Source organism: Aulonocara sp. 'chitande type north' Nkhata Bay, linkage group LG18 (assembly GCF_057382095.1).
Source record: "Aulonocara sp. 'chitande type north' Nkhata Bay isolate Kocher_YH1m ecotype deep benthic linkage group LG18, A_spYH_male_GT1.1, whole genome shotgun sequence".
NCBI classification, from domain to species: Eukaryota; Metazoa; Chordata; class Actinopteri; order Cichliformes; family Cichlidae; genus Aulonocara; species Aulonocara sp. 'chitande type north' Nkhata Bay.
Genome location: NC_141361.1, coordinates 12467113 through 12482512, shown reverse-complemented (window position 1 = coordinate 12482512; position 15400 = coordinate 12467113). Strand labels below are relative to the sequence as shown.

General features: G+C 38.7%; 1 protein-coding gene across 1 annotated transcript; it reads left to right on the top strand.

Annotated features, from left to right (window-relative positions):
• The first annotated feature begins 4724 nt into the window (after positions 1-4724).
• LOC147308111 (noelin-3-like) lies at positions 4725-14986 on the top strand. The gene is made up of 6 exons (XM_086272590.1): positions 4725-5065; positions 7727-7870; positions 9184-9339; positions 10217-10436; positions 11378-11484; positions 12761-14986. The coding sequence occupies exons 1-6, from the start codon at positions 4997-4999 to the stop codon at positions 13436-13438; spliced, it is 1374 nt and encodes a 457-aa protein (XP_086128716.1). The 5' UTR covers positions 4725-4996; the 3' UTR covers positions 13439-14986.
• Positions 14987-15400: the final 414 nt, after the last annotated feature.

Sequence of the window (15400 nt, the reverse complement as noted above, 5' to 3'; positions counted from 1 at the left end):
TTAGGGTTAGGAAAAAATACTTAGTTGATCAGCTCGTTGAGATTTTACTCTTTAATCAGTCATGTGGAGAATAAAGAATCTAAAATCCACTTATTTTTTCTTAGTACACAAACTTCTGTCCCACAATATTGTTTTCAAAGTATTGTTTTTAACCATAAAGAAAAGCTACAACACTTTTTAGAGGCCTGTTTTCGTTCTGCTGTGTGAATCATCAAATCTGTTTACAGAGCTTTCTGTGTACTTCTCAAATCTGAATGGCAAGTGGAAGCGCATATGGTGATGAGTCATCACCAAGTTTGTTTTCCTGACAATTTCACTTAGCTAATCATTTCACATTTTTTAAAAAACAATATAGGGTCACCTATTTTCCATTTTTAAACATATTTTCCTGTGAACTTCAAATGTCCAGTCAGAAAACTGTAGGCTGTTGCTGGGGTATGTGGGCTACTTAATCCCCCTGCCAAAGCCAGCTAGTCACAGCCAATCTGTTAGGATACCTACAGTGTAACGGTCAACATGCTGAAAACGTTCTGTCCAAACTCCAGAGCTGCTGTGGCCCTACGGTCATATTTGAAGAGGGAGAATGATGGAAGTGAATAAAGGAAAGGGATGTGTTGTCTATTCTGAGGAAGTGTTAAATTTTCCACCCACTATTCTTGTACATCCTCTCAGCCCATTTAATCCTTTCCAGGGTCATGAACAGCTGGACCTTATCACAGCATGAATTAAGCCTGAGGACAAGAAAAATTCTGCTCTGTCTGAGGACTAACACAGTGAGACACGCAGTCACATTTGAGGCAATTGACAAGTCAGAATCTCTGATTCACCTTAATTGTCTGGTTTAAAAAGAGAGTGAACAGCTCCAACAGACACAGATGCAAAAAACAAAAGAGTACACTCTGAGCCACATCAACACACTTATTATTGTTGCTGGTATATTTACTAACACAGTATACAGCAGTGATGGTAACCTTAGTGTGCTTCAGTAATTCAATACAAGTAGTTTATTCTAGTGTATAGATTTCGTTTTCCCCAACACTTTCATTTCCTAAAATACTGAATGTTTAAATCCAGAATCACTTAAAATCACTTACTTTAATTAATGAGTTTGATACTATTTCAAGAAATCATCTAAGATCATCTATACATCTGAAACTACTCTAGCTAGAAGACAGCTGTCTAAGTATTAGGTTAGTTACAGGACGAGTTGATTTCTCTCCATTAAATGATTTAATGATACTGGTGATTTTTCACATGTGGGACAATAAAATTATGATCTTATAAATACGACAATTTAGTGAAGTACTGTATTTAATTGATAAATATCACAAATAAACACTGAAGACAGCTATCAGTGACAGACAAGAGTAGCTACATATCATCCTGCTGCAACTCCTTACCAAAGATCCAACTGCTTTAGCAGAAAAACTAAGTTGTACTAAAAAAGATACTCTGTGTAAAAGTTTAGAAGGAAAAGGGAAAAACAAAAAATAACAAGTGTGGACTTCACTGAATAAAGGGAGATAAAGCTGACTTGCTTAAAGTAGCTCACTCTGTGTCATTTTCAGCTTTTTGGAGCAGGAACACTAGAAAAGCCTGTATCGACTGGTGTCTCTTTTATAGCAAGATAATTGCTTGTTTTCTCTGTTGATATTTTCTTGAAAGGCAGAATTCCTAAAGAAAATAAATCTGCTGTGGTAATAGCATTAGCATTTTCAGTAGTCTATGGATTTCCCCCTCCTACTTCTGTATATACTCTGAGACAATTCTGAAAGTCTATTTGAAGTGAAAAAGATACCCTGGGCTCATCAAATGTCAAAAGCAATTTGAACTGAATTGAGCCACAAAGTAAGCAGCAGCCACTGTTAATGCTGGAGAGAAACTCATCAGAAATGCAGGTCAGGACTTACAAAACCCCTTTGTTCAAGTGTGCCAAGAAACTTCTGTCTATTTCTCCTGTCAGAGACACTTGAGTATTCCCTGTTCAAACAGTTTGACTAGGAAACACTCCAACAATACTGTGCTTCATTGCCCAACCCATCAACTCATTCCAACCTCCTGCTGACTGGTGATCTGAAAAGGGCCTGGAGACTCCCCTACTCCTCACATCTGCAGTTTATAGTGGCCGCTCTTACATCAGTATTTACTGGAGCACCCAGGAAAAAAAAACTGTAAAGCCAATCATCGCATCCTTTTGTGAAACCAAAAGTGTGTCTCAACACTTCTAGCATAAGATAACTTGGTACTGGCATAAATTTGCATTTGAGACCTTGTGTCTCTTTCAAACTGTCTATATTCCTTAAAAAGGAGGAAACACCAGTTGGCATGCAAAACTTGAAGTCTTCTTAGAAGGTTGAAGGTGACTCCTGCTGTCAAGGACATGCGCTTGTTGCAGACTGTGAACGGCTTCTGGGGGAAGTCTTGAGCGGCATTCAAAGAACACAGAAGATATGGCACAAGTCAAATATTATCTGAGCGAAATGTTTTTAGTATACTAGATGCAAAATAATTGCTATTATCTGTCTGGACGTTTTCAAATTGAAGGTGGGCCTCCTGATGGTGGTGGGAGTGTTGAAAGAAATGCATGAGGCAAAGATACTGCATGAGGGAGAAGCTCGTGAGTTAAAGCTACTGTGTTCTTATCGTATGTTGATCATGAATTTGTCACTCTAACGTACATAGTCAGGCTGTTACAGTTGCAACACAACTGTAACATATAGCACTTTGAACATATGAAGTCATTTAATTAGTTTAAACATATACCAAAGCAATGGGGAACTGCTTAACACATGCACACCAAGGAAAAGGTTGCTGGTACTCTCATTGGTCCTCTGATTGTCATGAAATTGATGAACCCATATAGTTGTGTAGCAGCCACAAACTAATTTCTTTAAATGCTGAAGAACATAGTACATGGTTTAGCAAATATGGAGAAAGAACAGGCAAGATGATAAATGATAAATGAAAGCAGCCTGAAGGCCTATAAAAGAAAATATAAACATAGCCTATTTAAGTCTAACTTCAAAACAGCAAATGTCTGAAGGTTTAAAGTTTAATAAACTTGACTTGACTTGACTTGACTTATTTACGCCAATGCGCTCTTCCACTTCTCAATTTAGGGGAATCAGCTTGAGCACAGAAGCCAAAGGAAAAAACACCCCAACTGTGTGAAGTAGTCATGCCTGTGAACTCTATTTGTGTGCATAAAGAATGCCCAAAGCATTATTTAATGGATTAATTGAAAAACAATGTGTCATGTGAAGGCATGTGAGAGACAAAGAGAGAGAGAGATGTCATGATAGTACTGTGTCAAAATATAGTACTGTGTCATAACATTACATATTTGAAGTTAATAGTATACACGCACACGCACACACATACATACATATATATATATTTCAAATCTGCATATTCACTATGAATCCACTGTTTGTTAATTTTATCTTGTGCTTTTATTTTATTGTTCTTATTCTGCCATTGTTTTACTAAGTGTTTTATCCTATTGTAAAGTGTCCTTGGGTGACTTGAAAGGTGCTCATAAATAAAATGTATTATTATTATTATTATTATTATTATTATTATTGTATAGTACCATATCACCCTATTAGAGCACTTCGCTCTCACACTGCAGGCCTACTTGTTGTTCCTAGAGTTTTTGTTCCTAGAGTTCCTAGAGTAGAATGGGAGGCAGAGCCTTCAGTTTTCAGGCCCCTCTTCTGTGGAACCAGCTTCCAGTTTGGATTCGAGAGACAGACACTATCTCTACTTTTAAGATTAAAACTTAAAACTCTCCTTTTTGCTAAAGCATATAGTTAGGACTGGACCAGGTGACCCTGAATCCTCCCTTAGTTGTGCTGCAATAGACTAGGCTGCCGGGGGATTCCCATGATGCATGGAGGTTTTCATTTCCAGTCACCTTTCTCTCTCACTATGTGTTAATAAACCCTTCTGCATTGAATCGTACCTGTTATTAATCTCTGTCTCTCTTCCACAGCATGTCTTTATCCTGTTTTCCTTCTCTCATCCAGCAGATGGCCCCGCCCCTTCCTGAGCCTGGTTCTGCCTGAGGTTTCTTCCTGTTAAAAGGGGTTTTTTCCTTCCCACTGATGCCAAAGTACTTGCTCATAGGGGGTCATATGATTGTTGGTTTTCCTCTGTATCTATTATTGTAGGATTTAGTGTACAATATAAAGCGCCTTGAGATGACTGTTGTTGTGATTTGGTTCTATATAAATAAAATTGAATAAAATTAAATTATAGTATATATATATATATATATATATATATATATATATATATATATATATATATATATAGTACTAGTTAATGGGCGTAAATGGGCTTCCATACAACGGCCTCAAATTGATGATCAAGTTGGGTAGTAAAACAATAGCTTTATTCTATATCGATCTGACGCTTAAAGCAGCTATCAGCTTTTTCAGATCTTGTTTGCTCCGTGATTTTTTTTTAGTAAACAGGGTCTAGCCTTCAGTATGTTTCTCTGCTGCTCTCATAGTACCGTCTGGCGCGCCTTCTCTCTGCAGTGACAAAAACGCAGCAGCAGCAGCAGCTCTGATCTCTGCCTTCTTATTTTCTGTTAAATACTGCCAGCTGCAACTTTTGTCACCTCACAGCTGCCGGTGGTTCCTTCTCACACACGAGCTCATTAAAAGTCAAGAGAGACGTTTGGATGATGTCATATCCGTGAACAAGGATCCCTTTGACCAAACCGCAGCTCGGCTTTTCGCAGCTTGCGTGCCCACAAACTTTTTTCCTCCTTGCAGTGACGAGGTTTCTCCCCGCTGTCCATATGGCATGCGTAACGGGGAGCAGTGGATGGATGTGCCCCCCTCTTCTACGGGAAGCCGTTGTTACCAGAGCGTAGTGGACGTGGTGGCCTGAGCACTCAAACAAAAACTTGCGTGATTTTTTTTTTCTTCTTCTTCTTGTGGGCGCGGAGGAGGTGGAGGAGGGAAACGTTGTAGCAGCCGACAGAATGTGGTCGCTGTCCGTGGTCCTGAATCCGCTGCTGTTTCTGCTGCTGTTCGGATACTGCCCTACGGTGGTGAGTTTCCAACACAACTGCCTCTCGTATTTCTACCAGGAACAGCACAATAAACTTGGGCATGAGCTTGTACTGTCATGTAATGCTGAGTTCAAGTGATTAGAGGTGTATTTAACGTGTTTACTGAAAACACAATAACATAAAGAAATTGTCAGTTTTCTGCCATAATTGCGTGTTTGGCTGGTTCTTTGCTATTGTTAGCATACACATACATACCATACACGCTCCAGCACTGGCAGGGGATTTACATTTACACACAGACCTAATGTGTGGACAAAATACAATTTTATTTTTAAAAACAAAAGATATTCCAAGTGGTGGCAGAAGTAGAACCACCCTCATAGCACTTTGTTTATTGCTTACATTAACAATAGAGTATTGATATCGATCCTGGAATATTGCCAGGCTTATAACTCACTTTTAAGGGAGAGTTCCGTCTTTGTTGAAAAAAATGGTGCTGTGTCTAAACTCATATTTTGCTGGTGGCGTTTTTCTGTAACAATCACACTTAATCTAAATGTATTCATCAAATGGTCATGCAGTCATTTAAGGACATAGTCGGGTTTGGGAGTATTGTAACAAATTAGGAGGAGCAGCTTGCAGACCAGCAAGCCAGTTGGACAAGAACAATGGTCGATTAGGTTCATCCCACCCATGCAGAGTACAGTCCCCTTGCCAATGTCTTGATTGCAAAGCAGTGCCCTCACATAACACCTTGCCACGATTGAGAGTGGTGTACAGAAATAATGATGCTTTAAAAAAAACAGGAAATTTTGTTGCACAGGAAATACTCAAAATTACCTTCTTATCAGTAATAATGAAAAAGAAAAGTCTAAATGCCCCAAACAAAAGTGGAAGCAGCTGTCTGAATTATTTAATGAAAGAAAAAATTCTTTGTGCAGAGTTCCTCATAAAAAAAAGCCTAATTGGAGAGTGCATCTGGCTTGGCTGAGCAACAGAATCATTTTAATATGAGGAAATGTGAGAGTGAGAAGAGTGGAAAGGATGTGCATCACTCAAGAGATAGGAGGAAGACCATTTTAACAGATTAGTCAAACTAGCTTCTTTTCAGGGGCCTTTCAAAGCAAAATAAGGAGACGAAGAGCTGAGGGTGTTTTTTTTCTGACTCTTTTATCCCATTCAGCTATGATATACAGAGAGAGAGACAGTCATGGTTAACTATGCTATTTGGAATCTCTAATAATTTTCAGGCTGTGGCAATGTATCTCACATGAACTCAAGATATTCCATTGCACTTGTTTCATGTTCCTACTGATGCTTTTCACTGTGGTTTTGTTTTTTCATGAAATGCACACTGACCATACCAGGAAGAAGAAAATATTGTGGGTTATGAGATCATATCAGGGCCAACGTAGCATCAGAACACAGGCACAATTCACAGGGTTTAATTCCTAAATCACAAACTTTACAAATAACCAGTAGCAAATGTTAAAGGGAAACATTATTAAAAAATGTTAAAGGGAAAGATTTTGCTGATGAGTGAGGATGCAAATTTTACAAACAGAAATTGTGATGGAATGTAAACTGCAAAGGGAGATAATAGACCGCCTTATCGATTATTTCTTAAACAGCATGACTTTGCATGGTAGTAACAGATTACAAACTGACAAAAAGCGGCCTCTCTGTAGGTGAAAATGATGAGTCAAAGTCTGAGCTTTCTCCTTAGTGTGACGTTTTCGCCTGCTCAGAGGGGACATGATCTTTCATGGATGATTCAAAATGCTCTTTAAACTGCTTAGGATGACAGGCAGGGATGGGAAAAGGAATGGATGCCTGCACTTTAAAAACAGGGCACTTCACCTTTTAGCCATACACTTCAGAGTCTGGTGGAGTTCACATGTTTCACATGTTGTTCTCCATCCAGCTGTAGTTTTTGAATGTAAAAACAAAATCCAAAAACAATCGGCCGTCTGCCAAAGAGGCAGAAAAATTTCCTTTTCACAATCGAGGGTTGCCAGTATTTGGCTGCCAGTCCTGTGTTAATTTCCCATGCAGAGAATAAACAGCAAATATGGATCCCTTGTTTGTGTCTGATAACTATCAACTTTTCCTGCACTTCAGAAGAGTTTGATCAAAGTTTGGAGTAAAAGCTACTTTTTTTTTACTGTGCACACTCCAACTTTAGTTGACGGTTTTAAATTTCTGCTTCGGCTTATGATGCATAACATTATGTTCTTTGAGCCTTATATGCCAGCACCGTGGAACATATTGACTGTAATAAAGAGCAGGATGAGCTCCCACAAATCAGGTTTATCTGTGTCGTTCAGCAGGACTTTCAGTTAGAGCACTGGAAGGCCTAGTAAGGAGAAACGGAGGAATTTCAGCTCTCGGGTTATTCATCAAGGCCAGGAAACACTATTTATTGTTGAAGAGGAAATTCGCTGGAGACCATACACAGTGAGCAGAGGAATATCTTACAGCAAAAGCACTTTGTTCTTTCAAAGCAGCGACTTTTTCTAAGTCAGTGGAATTGGTTGGTGTTGCAGCTTTGGGGCAGAAGGCAGAAGAATGGATGACCTATAATAAACAAAATTACAAAACATAACAGCTGTGTGCTGCGATGTCAGAGTCATGACATCAACTGCACGTCTGTAGAAATGTGTGCTGTGTATTTATGGCTGCATGTGTCTCTCTGTGCAGACCATCAGGCCAAAGGAAGGGTGGCAGGTGTACAGCTCGGCTCAGGATGCAGATGGGCGTTGCATCTGCACAGTGGTGGCTCCTGAACAGAATCTCTGCTCCAGAGATGCCAAAGGCAGGCAGCTCCGCCAGCTCCTGGAGAAGGTGCATTCAACACAGACACACACGCTTCTGTATAAGTGACAATGCACGCACATGCTCATTCTTCACCGTATGTGTTTGCTTTAACAAAAGAGCACACTTGAATTCAAAGACATATGGCATCAATTTAAATTATTATTCATGCTTCTTTGCTGCCCTAATCCTTTGAGAGATTGCACCAGCCAGGTCCATAACCCTGTTTTCCACTTCTGCATATATAGCATGGATGACATCAGTTGAATGACTACTTGGGAAGATGAGAGCACATTCCATCCCACCTTAATAGAACTCGAGCATCCCTTTATTGTGTATCAAATCAATCAAGGATATTTTTAAGGTTTCAGATTTTAGAAGGCTTTAAGTATTTGACCAGGATTGTTATCTGTAAAAAAAAAAGTAAAATTAAATTGTTATCACTTATTTTTTCCTTTACATCTGCTACCATAGACATTTTTTGTAAAAGTGTGGATTTGGTCTTGATTACCTGAAATGATTTTTGGAACACGACAGCCATCATTGTGAATTGAAGTGGAAATCTCGAATGTAATTCCAAATGTTATTTTTGCCCCATGCCTGTCACGATTTAAATGCATTATCTACAAGCGAAAAAATAGCACAGCCCTAGAATCACTTTCCTCAATGACTATGTCACATGAGAAAACATGGCTGTAGCCTACATTTTAATGTTGTATGCCAAAGGGTGTTCTCTGTCATTCACTGGGCCCTCTGACACTAATGTACTAAGCTGCCTCAGGCCATCAGTGAGGCCATTTCAGGATTCCTCTACCAGAGCCAGACAAGTATGCAGAACACAACACACAAGCCCCGCGCCGCTTTACCGGGGTTGTGCACCAGTACTGTTGGTTCATTATAAGTTGAGTTAAAGAGAAGAAAGAAGGGAAGCTATTTCTTCCTCCTTCACATTCCCCATAAATGTAGCTTTTGTTCAACCACAAAGACACACTGTAAGGTTTCTACATTAAGTGTTTGCTCCTAATATGTCATTAAAATTCATCAGATTCAGTAGTTTGTCTATGACATTTGAAAAACACTTGAATTAAATCTGTCAAAATGGAACCTAAATTTAAAACTGATGAAAAACTGCTATGTGATAGTACTGTGCCTCTGAAAAAAATATCATCTGAAGCTCTACTCAGCTGAATTGTTAAAAGACAATCACTTTGGAGGTCAAAATGTTGATTTGTTCTTTGGGAAGTTAGAGCATGGCATCCTACCGAAAGGCTGAACATGGGGGACATTTTAATCTTGTGGTGGACGGAAAAATCAATGCAGCGCTGTTTCATTCTTTTCAAAAGGTGCAGAACATGTCACAGTCAATCGAGGTGCTGAACCTGCGGACGCAGAGGGACTTTCAGTATATCATGAGAATGGAGAGCCAGATCAAAGGACTGCGGTCAAAGTTCCGGCAGATCGAAGCGGATAGGAAGACGCTCGTCAACAAAAACTTTCAGGTATATTTTTGTTTGATGTTTAACTTTGTGAGAAACATCACAGGGAAGCCTGGGAAGGGACCTCTTCCAAGGATACCTGAGTTGCATCTGAATTAATCAACTTTCATTCCTGATAAGATCAATACAGGTCCACCACTGACCAGCCAAGGGCAACCCTATCATAAAAGCAAGACTAAATCTGAAGGCGGCTCCCAGGATGGATACAGAAAGATAACAAATATCTTAACGGCAGCATTATAAATAAACATTTATCCATTTATTTGGCATGTAAAACCGCTCTTTTTGGAGCCTTGATTGAGAAAAACAGTTGGAATGAGCAGAACTGTGGTGAGTTAATGTCTTCCTTGCCACCACTATAATTCAAAACTTTGCACCCACCTGTTGTTAATACATACCAGGATACATACCATACTAGGATTTTGTTTCCATAAAGATAAAGATTCTGGAGAAACTGATTGTAAAGAGTACTAAATCTGTCTTCACAGTGACAGGATTTCCATTAAATTATTAGTAGTAGCAATATCCATTAGTGGAATTTGTTTGGTTCCGGCTAGAGCGTGTCCCTGCTTCTATATTTGTTTAAGTTCCCTCACAACAGAAAGTTTGATATGGGCAAACATTCTTGTAAATATTAGATTTGTATTCCTCATTGTTGTGATTTTTTTTAAATTATTATTATGCTGTTTTTCCTGGACTCAACAATAAGAAGTGAATCTGCATTTTGTGTAAAACAAAACAGTAAGTATTGATACAAAACAATAAGAAAAAAACAATAAGAAGATGGTATTGCTGTACTTATGTGCTGAAAAACTGAGAGATTTGTTGAGACTAGTATTTCTAAAGTCCAAATACCTGTTCTGTTACTTATCTGTTGCAGGAGCTAAAGGGAAAGATGGAATCCTTGCAGCCGCTGATTCCAGTCCTGGAGCAGTACAAGACAGATGCCAAGCTCATCTCACAGTTCAAAGAGGAGATCAGAAACCTGTCTGGTGTGTTGATGGGCATTCAGGAGGAGATGGGGGCCTATGACTATGAGGAGTTGCAACAAAGGGTCCTAAACCTGGAAAATAGGCTTCGGAACTGTATGAGTAAACTCAGTAAGTCCAGCGATGGGGATAAAAAAAAGGCATTCGTGCGCAGTGAGATCGGATTATACAGTGGCAAAGGGATCATGGGCACATTTCTTGCAGCTACTAGGAGGCTGGCATTTTAGATCCAAAGCAGTGGACAGACAAGAACTGCTACTGGGGGCTAACAAACCCCAAAGTGAAAGAACATTCTCCCAAGCTAAAGATGAATGTGAAGCTTTGTACTCTGATTTTAAGTGAAAAAATTCAACTCAGGCTCACTTAAAGTGATGATTGATCATTTTAACTTATAAATTCCTTCTTGTGTCTTGTTTGCCATTCGCACTTATAGAAAATTTGTGGTTACATTGCTCCACCCATTGAGGTTTGATTCATCTAATAAGATCAGTTCTGCCCCCAGAGCAGCTTTGCCTTTGATAAAGGTTTGAATAACTAAAGCTCCAATTTGCCAACTGCCAGGTTATCAACAGTGATGGCTCCTGTCAAAGTGTCAACATAAATAGCTAACAGGGGAATGCTAATAGGACGTGGCTGGAAATCTGTTGGAGCCAGAGATGATTGCTTAAGCATTCATTGTGCGTGAGCTTTGATTGATTGGGTAAAATAGCACTTCAATACTTAACAGGAAACTTCAAAGCTTGTGTGCAAGTGATAGCCTACTGTCATTTGGCACCATTAAAGCCTGGCAAGATCATTTAAGTGTAATCCAAGTACTCTGAGCATTAAAACATATGGGTAAGTGTTCTCCCAGATTAGACACATTATAAGTTGTTGTTCTGTGGCACATTTCTTCTTATTCAGTCTACTTTATATCTTTAATAGCTGACAAAAGTACAGCTGTGTCCAGATGCTGCACACAAGCTGTCCAGAACCCACTTAGCAGTCCAGCACTTGGAGATAAATTCCAGTCATATAACATATGTGACCACAGCTGTATGGTGTGTTTTCAGCATGTGGCAAGCTTATGAAGATTACTGGACCACTGACGGTGAAAACTTCGGGCACCAGATTCGGAGCTTGGATGACCGACCCGCAGGCGTCTCCCAAAAACAACAGGGTGAGTTTATATGCATCTCTTTGGGTTGTAAGTCTTTGAAACAACACTGAGCAGTTTAATAATTTATATGTGGCGGCTTCCCTCCTTTTGTTCAAAGGGGAGAGATGTTGAAATACAGCATCGCACCTACTAAAAGCTTTCTGCACACTTGACTGCTGAGTTCAGACATTAAACTTAATGTTGCTTGTGCTCCTGCTTGATATACAGTAGCTGAAGCTGTTTATATGGTTGCTTTTCATCCAGCAGAAGTGGAAAATGTTGCACTTTGTTCACTACTGCTGTTCAAGACTGCAGAGACTGTCATGACTAGACACATTAATTGCTAATCTTACACATTAAAAGACAGAAATATTCAAAACAAAAGTACACAAAAAACTACATGTCAGTGTTTTACCCCTGACACTAAAAGATTAGAGTTACTGAGAAAAGGGGAGGACAGACTTTTGGAATTCCCATACTTAACAATCAGTGTTTGTCTCAAAATGCATTTTGTGTGTCCTTGTCAAATGTGTTGAAGTGTAAAAACTTAGCAAAGTCAGTTTTGAACATACGAAAAACTGCAGAGGTGGACAGTTTCCCGTAGTGTAAATGCATGCAAAATAAAATAAAATGTCATTTCATTCATCCATAACATCGCAAACCAGCTTTTTAGTATCACTAAAAAAAAGTGAAGCAAAAAAATTTCTTTTAGAAGTATACTTTTCATACTGAAAAAAGATTAAAAAGTGAAAGTGCTGCAAGGCTCTTACAAATATCCTAAACAGGTGTAGGGCGATATGGCTCAAAAAAATAAAGAAAATTTGTATGTAAGTAAAAATATTTTTAAGAAGTCAGCAAGGACAAGCTATATATATCGACTCAAAAGTCTTCATCATTTTTCTAGCTAGCTGCCTTCTTCTTTGCCTTTTTCTGACGCTTGTCATGCATTTTCCTATTTAGCATATCTATTAAGACAACAGCATGAAGCACTTTGAACTGCTACAGATACAGACTGGCCTATTCAACAAAGCACTGCTCATGTGACTAGATTACAAAATTTTCATTGGGTGCTTGCAGTCACACTTCCTTGGTTCTGGTTTGACCTTATTAGTGTATCATCGACCATCTGGCTAATAAAAAATTACTGGCCATGGCTGCTTTCTATCTTTCCTTTCATAGAGTTCATGTGTTCTGTGATTTCTTTATTTTGCTAAAAAATTTATTTCTATCACAATTTTAAATACAAACCACTGACCAATTACAATTCATTATCATCTCTATGTTTTTTTCCCCCCAGGTGTGGTACATGGACAGCTACACCAACAACAAGATAGTAAAAGAGTTTAAGTCCATCACTGATTTTGTCGCAGGAGTTGAATCCAGAACCTACAATCTGCCTTTCAAATGGGCTGGAACAAACCACGTAGTATACAACGGCTCTTTGTACTACAACAAAATGCAGAGCAACATCATCGTGAGGTACAGCTTTGAGACAGGTCGCGTGGTCACGCAGAGGGCTTTGGAGTCGGCAGGCTTCCACAATGTGTACCCCTACACCTGGGGAGGCTTCTCAGACATCGACCTGATGGCAGACGAGCTGGGACTGTGGGCCGTGTATGCAACCAACCAAAATGCTGGCAACATTGTTATCAGCCAGCTGAATCCAGACACGCTCCAGATCATCAACACATGGAACACAGAATATTCAAAGAGGAATGCCGGAGAGTCTTTTATGATCTGCGGGACTCTATACATTACTAATTCCCACCTGACCGGAGCCAAGGTGTACTATGCCTACTCCACTAAAACCTCCACTTATGAGTATACAGACATACCCTTTCATAACCAGTATTTCCACATGTCTATGTTGGACTACAATGCCAGGGACCGTGCTCTCTACGGCTGGAACAATGGCCACCAGGTCCTGTTTAACGTTACACTTTTCCACATCATTAAAACCGAGGATGACTCTTAGAGGCGGGGAGCGTACTGTACGCATAAAAGATTAAAATATGGAAATTTAAAGGTTGTGCCTGAATGTCAAAATAAATGTTATTTATTTATTAAATTATTAAATTCTCCTAATAAGCTTTGCCTTTTTTCTTGCATTTATTTACTGACATGAAGCTGTTTACCTGTTTTTTCAGAGTTAATTGAGTAAGATATTGTCTAATTGAAAATGTCACACTGCCTATAAAATAAATGACAGCACAAAATGAACCAATTCAGTGCATTATGAAGCATCCTGAAAACATTTTGGATTTAATAATGGCACTTGAAACTCTGAAACACTTAACAATGAACTTAAAGTAATTTCTCATGCCCTTTTCACTCTGAAATGAAAGCTTTTCCAAAATGAAGTCTTCATATTTATAATGGTTTTCTCCGTTCAGTATTACATTTATTCAGGCCCTCTAATTTATTCATTTTTGAGTTCTGTGTTCGTTAATTGTTCGTTTTGTTTCCATTCTTTCTTTGCCATTTATTCATCATGATCTGCTAATTTATTCCTGCTTTTCACTGCCTGCATTTCGCTTTCAGTTGGTCTTTGTACTTTTACTTTAAAACTTTTGCACTTGACTTCGTTCAAGACAACGAGAAATGTGGTGAACCATAATGCACCTGTACAGTTAATGTTGGCTTTTTTTTTTGCTAATACTGGCTTTTTTGTGTCTATGAAAATCCTCAGACATTCAGGTCTTATGACATCTACATCGTACTAAGTCAAAGTACTTAACGCAACCCAAAGTCTAGTTGCCTTTAACTTAGTACTCTGAGACAGCAGCTTTTTTGTAACTTCAGCAACAGTTTGTATGCCTTATTCAGTGCAGTATATTCTGTGAGCCCGATGGTAACAGCTCTCATGCATGAATGCTTGTTGTCGTAAAAGCATTCTTACTGTAACTGTTTGTGTATTTTGCATTTGCAAAACGCTCCATTCTCCTCTCTGACTATGTTAATGGTAAATAGTAAATGGCCTGTATTTGTATAGCGCTTTACTAGTCCCTGGTAAAGAACCATTTATACAGAAGTAGAAAACTTTAACAAGGATTCATGTGTGTAAATAAGAAGTTATACATAACCCAAATAAAGTATTGTTTTCATTAAGTCATAGTGCTGTGCATTTCCTTTTCTGCTGTAAGGGTTTGATTGTTTCTTCTTTATTCCCTGCACCACTGTACTCATTTAAAATCACTGTATTCTTGATAAGAGCTTTGTAACTTTACTGTTACTTGAATACTTCATAAGCAACAGGGCAACATGTTTGAGCTGTAAATATCACTTTGTACTTGGTGACAACAGCTTGCAAAAGCTTCACGGTCTGAATTGTATCCGGACTTTAGTGGTTCTATAAACTGAAAAACTCCCATTTTTCATGAGTGACATCCATGTGTTGTATACTATGTTATGTTAGACCTTTGTGCAATACTATATGTCTGATCACTTTAGCTGTCAACAAAATCATAGTATGGTATGTCTGTGTCTATAAAGAATATAGTTTAATGTTCACAGTGGACTTTCTTGGGAGTTATTAAAGAAGAAATAAAACTAAATAAATACAAATATCTGTGGCTTTTCAGAGCTATTTTCATCTTCAAAAAGATATTGAGATTTATTTATTTATTTATTTATTTTAATGAGCATTTGCTGTGTTTTTTTAACTAAGAAGATTCAAACAAGGAAAGTACAGACAGCTGACAAGCAGAGAATATGCATAACACTTGATTTTTGCTCCTCCCCATTTGCTTTCAGCAACAGTCATGCGGGTCATCAGAGAACTGGCTGCACCTGAGAGGGGTGAGAGGCTAAGTGTACAAAGCCTGCTTTTTCAGCTCCTCTGTCAGTTAGCTGCAGCTTCCCCTTGCTTGTGGTTTGTTTTTTGTTTTGTTTTTGCATCCTGTTGAAGATTCAGATAAGAGAAAAAACACAGTAAAGG

What these genes read in the sequence shown, in the direction of transcription:
- LOC147308111 (XM_086272590.1), top strand. Translation starts at nt 4,997, where the DNA reads ATGTGGTCGCTGTCCGTGGTCCTGAATCCGCTGCTGTTTCTGCTGCTG. An exon ending in TCGTCAACAAAAACTTTCAG is followed by an intron (nt 9,340 to 10,216) that starts GTATATTTTTGT and finishes TATCTGTTGCAG; the next exon opens with GAGCTAAAGGGAAAGATGGA. An exon ending in GAACTGTATGAGTAAACTCA is followed by an intron (nt 10,437 to 11,377) that starts GTAAGTCCAGCG and finishes GTGTGTTTTCAG; the next exon opens with CATGTGGCAAGCTTATGAAG.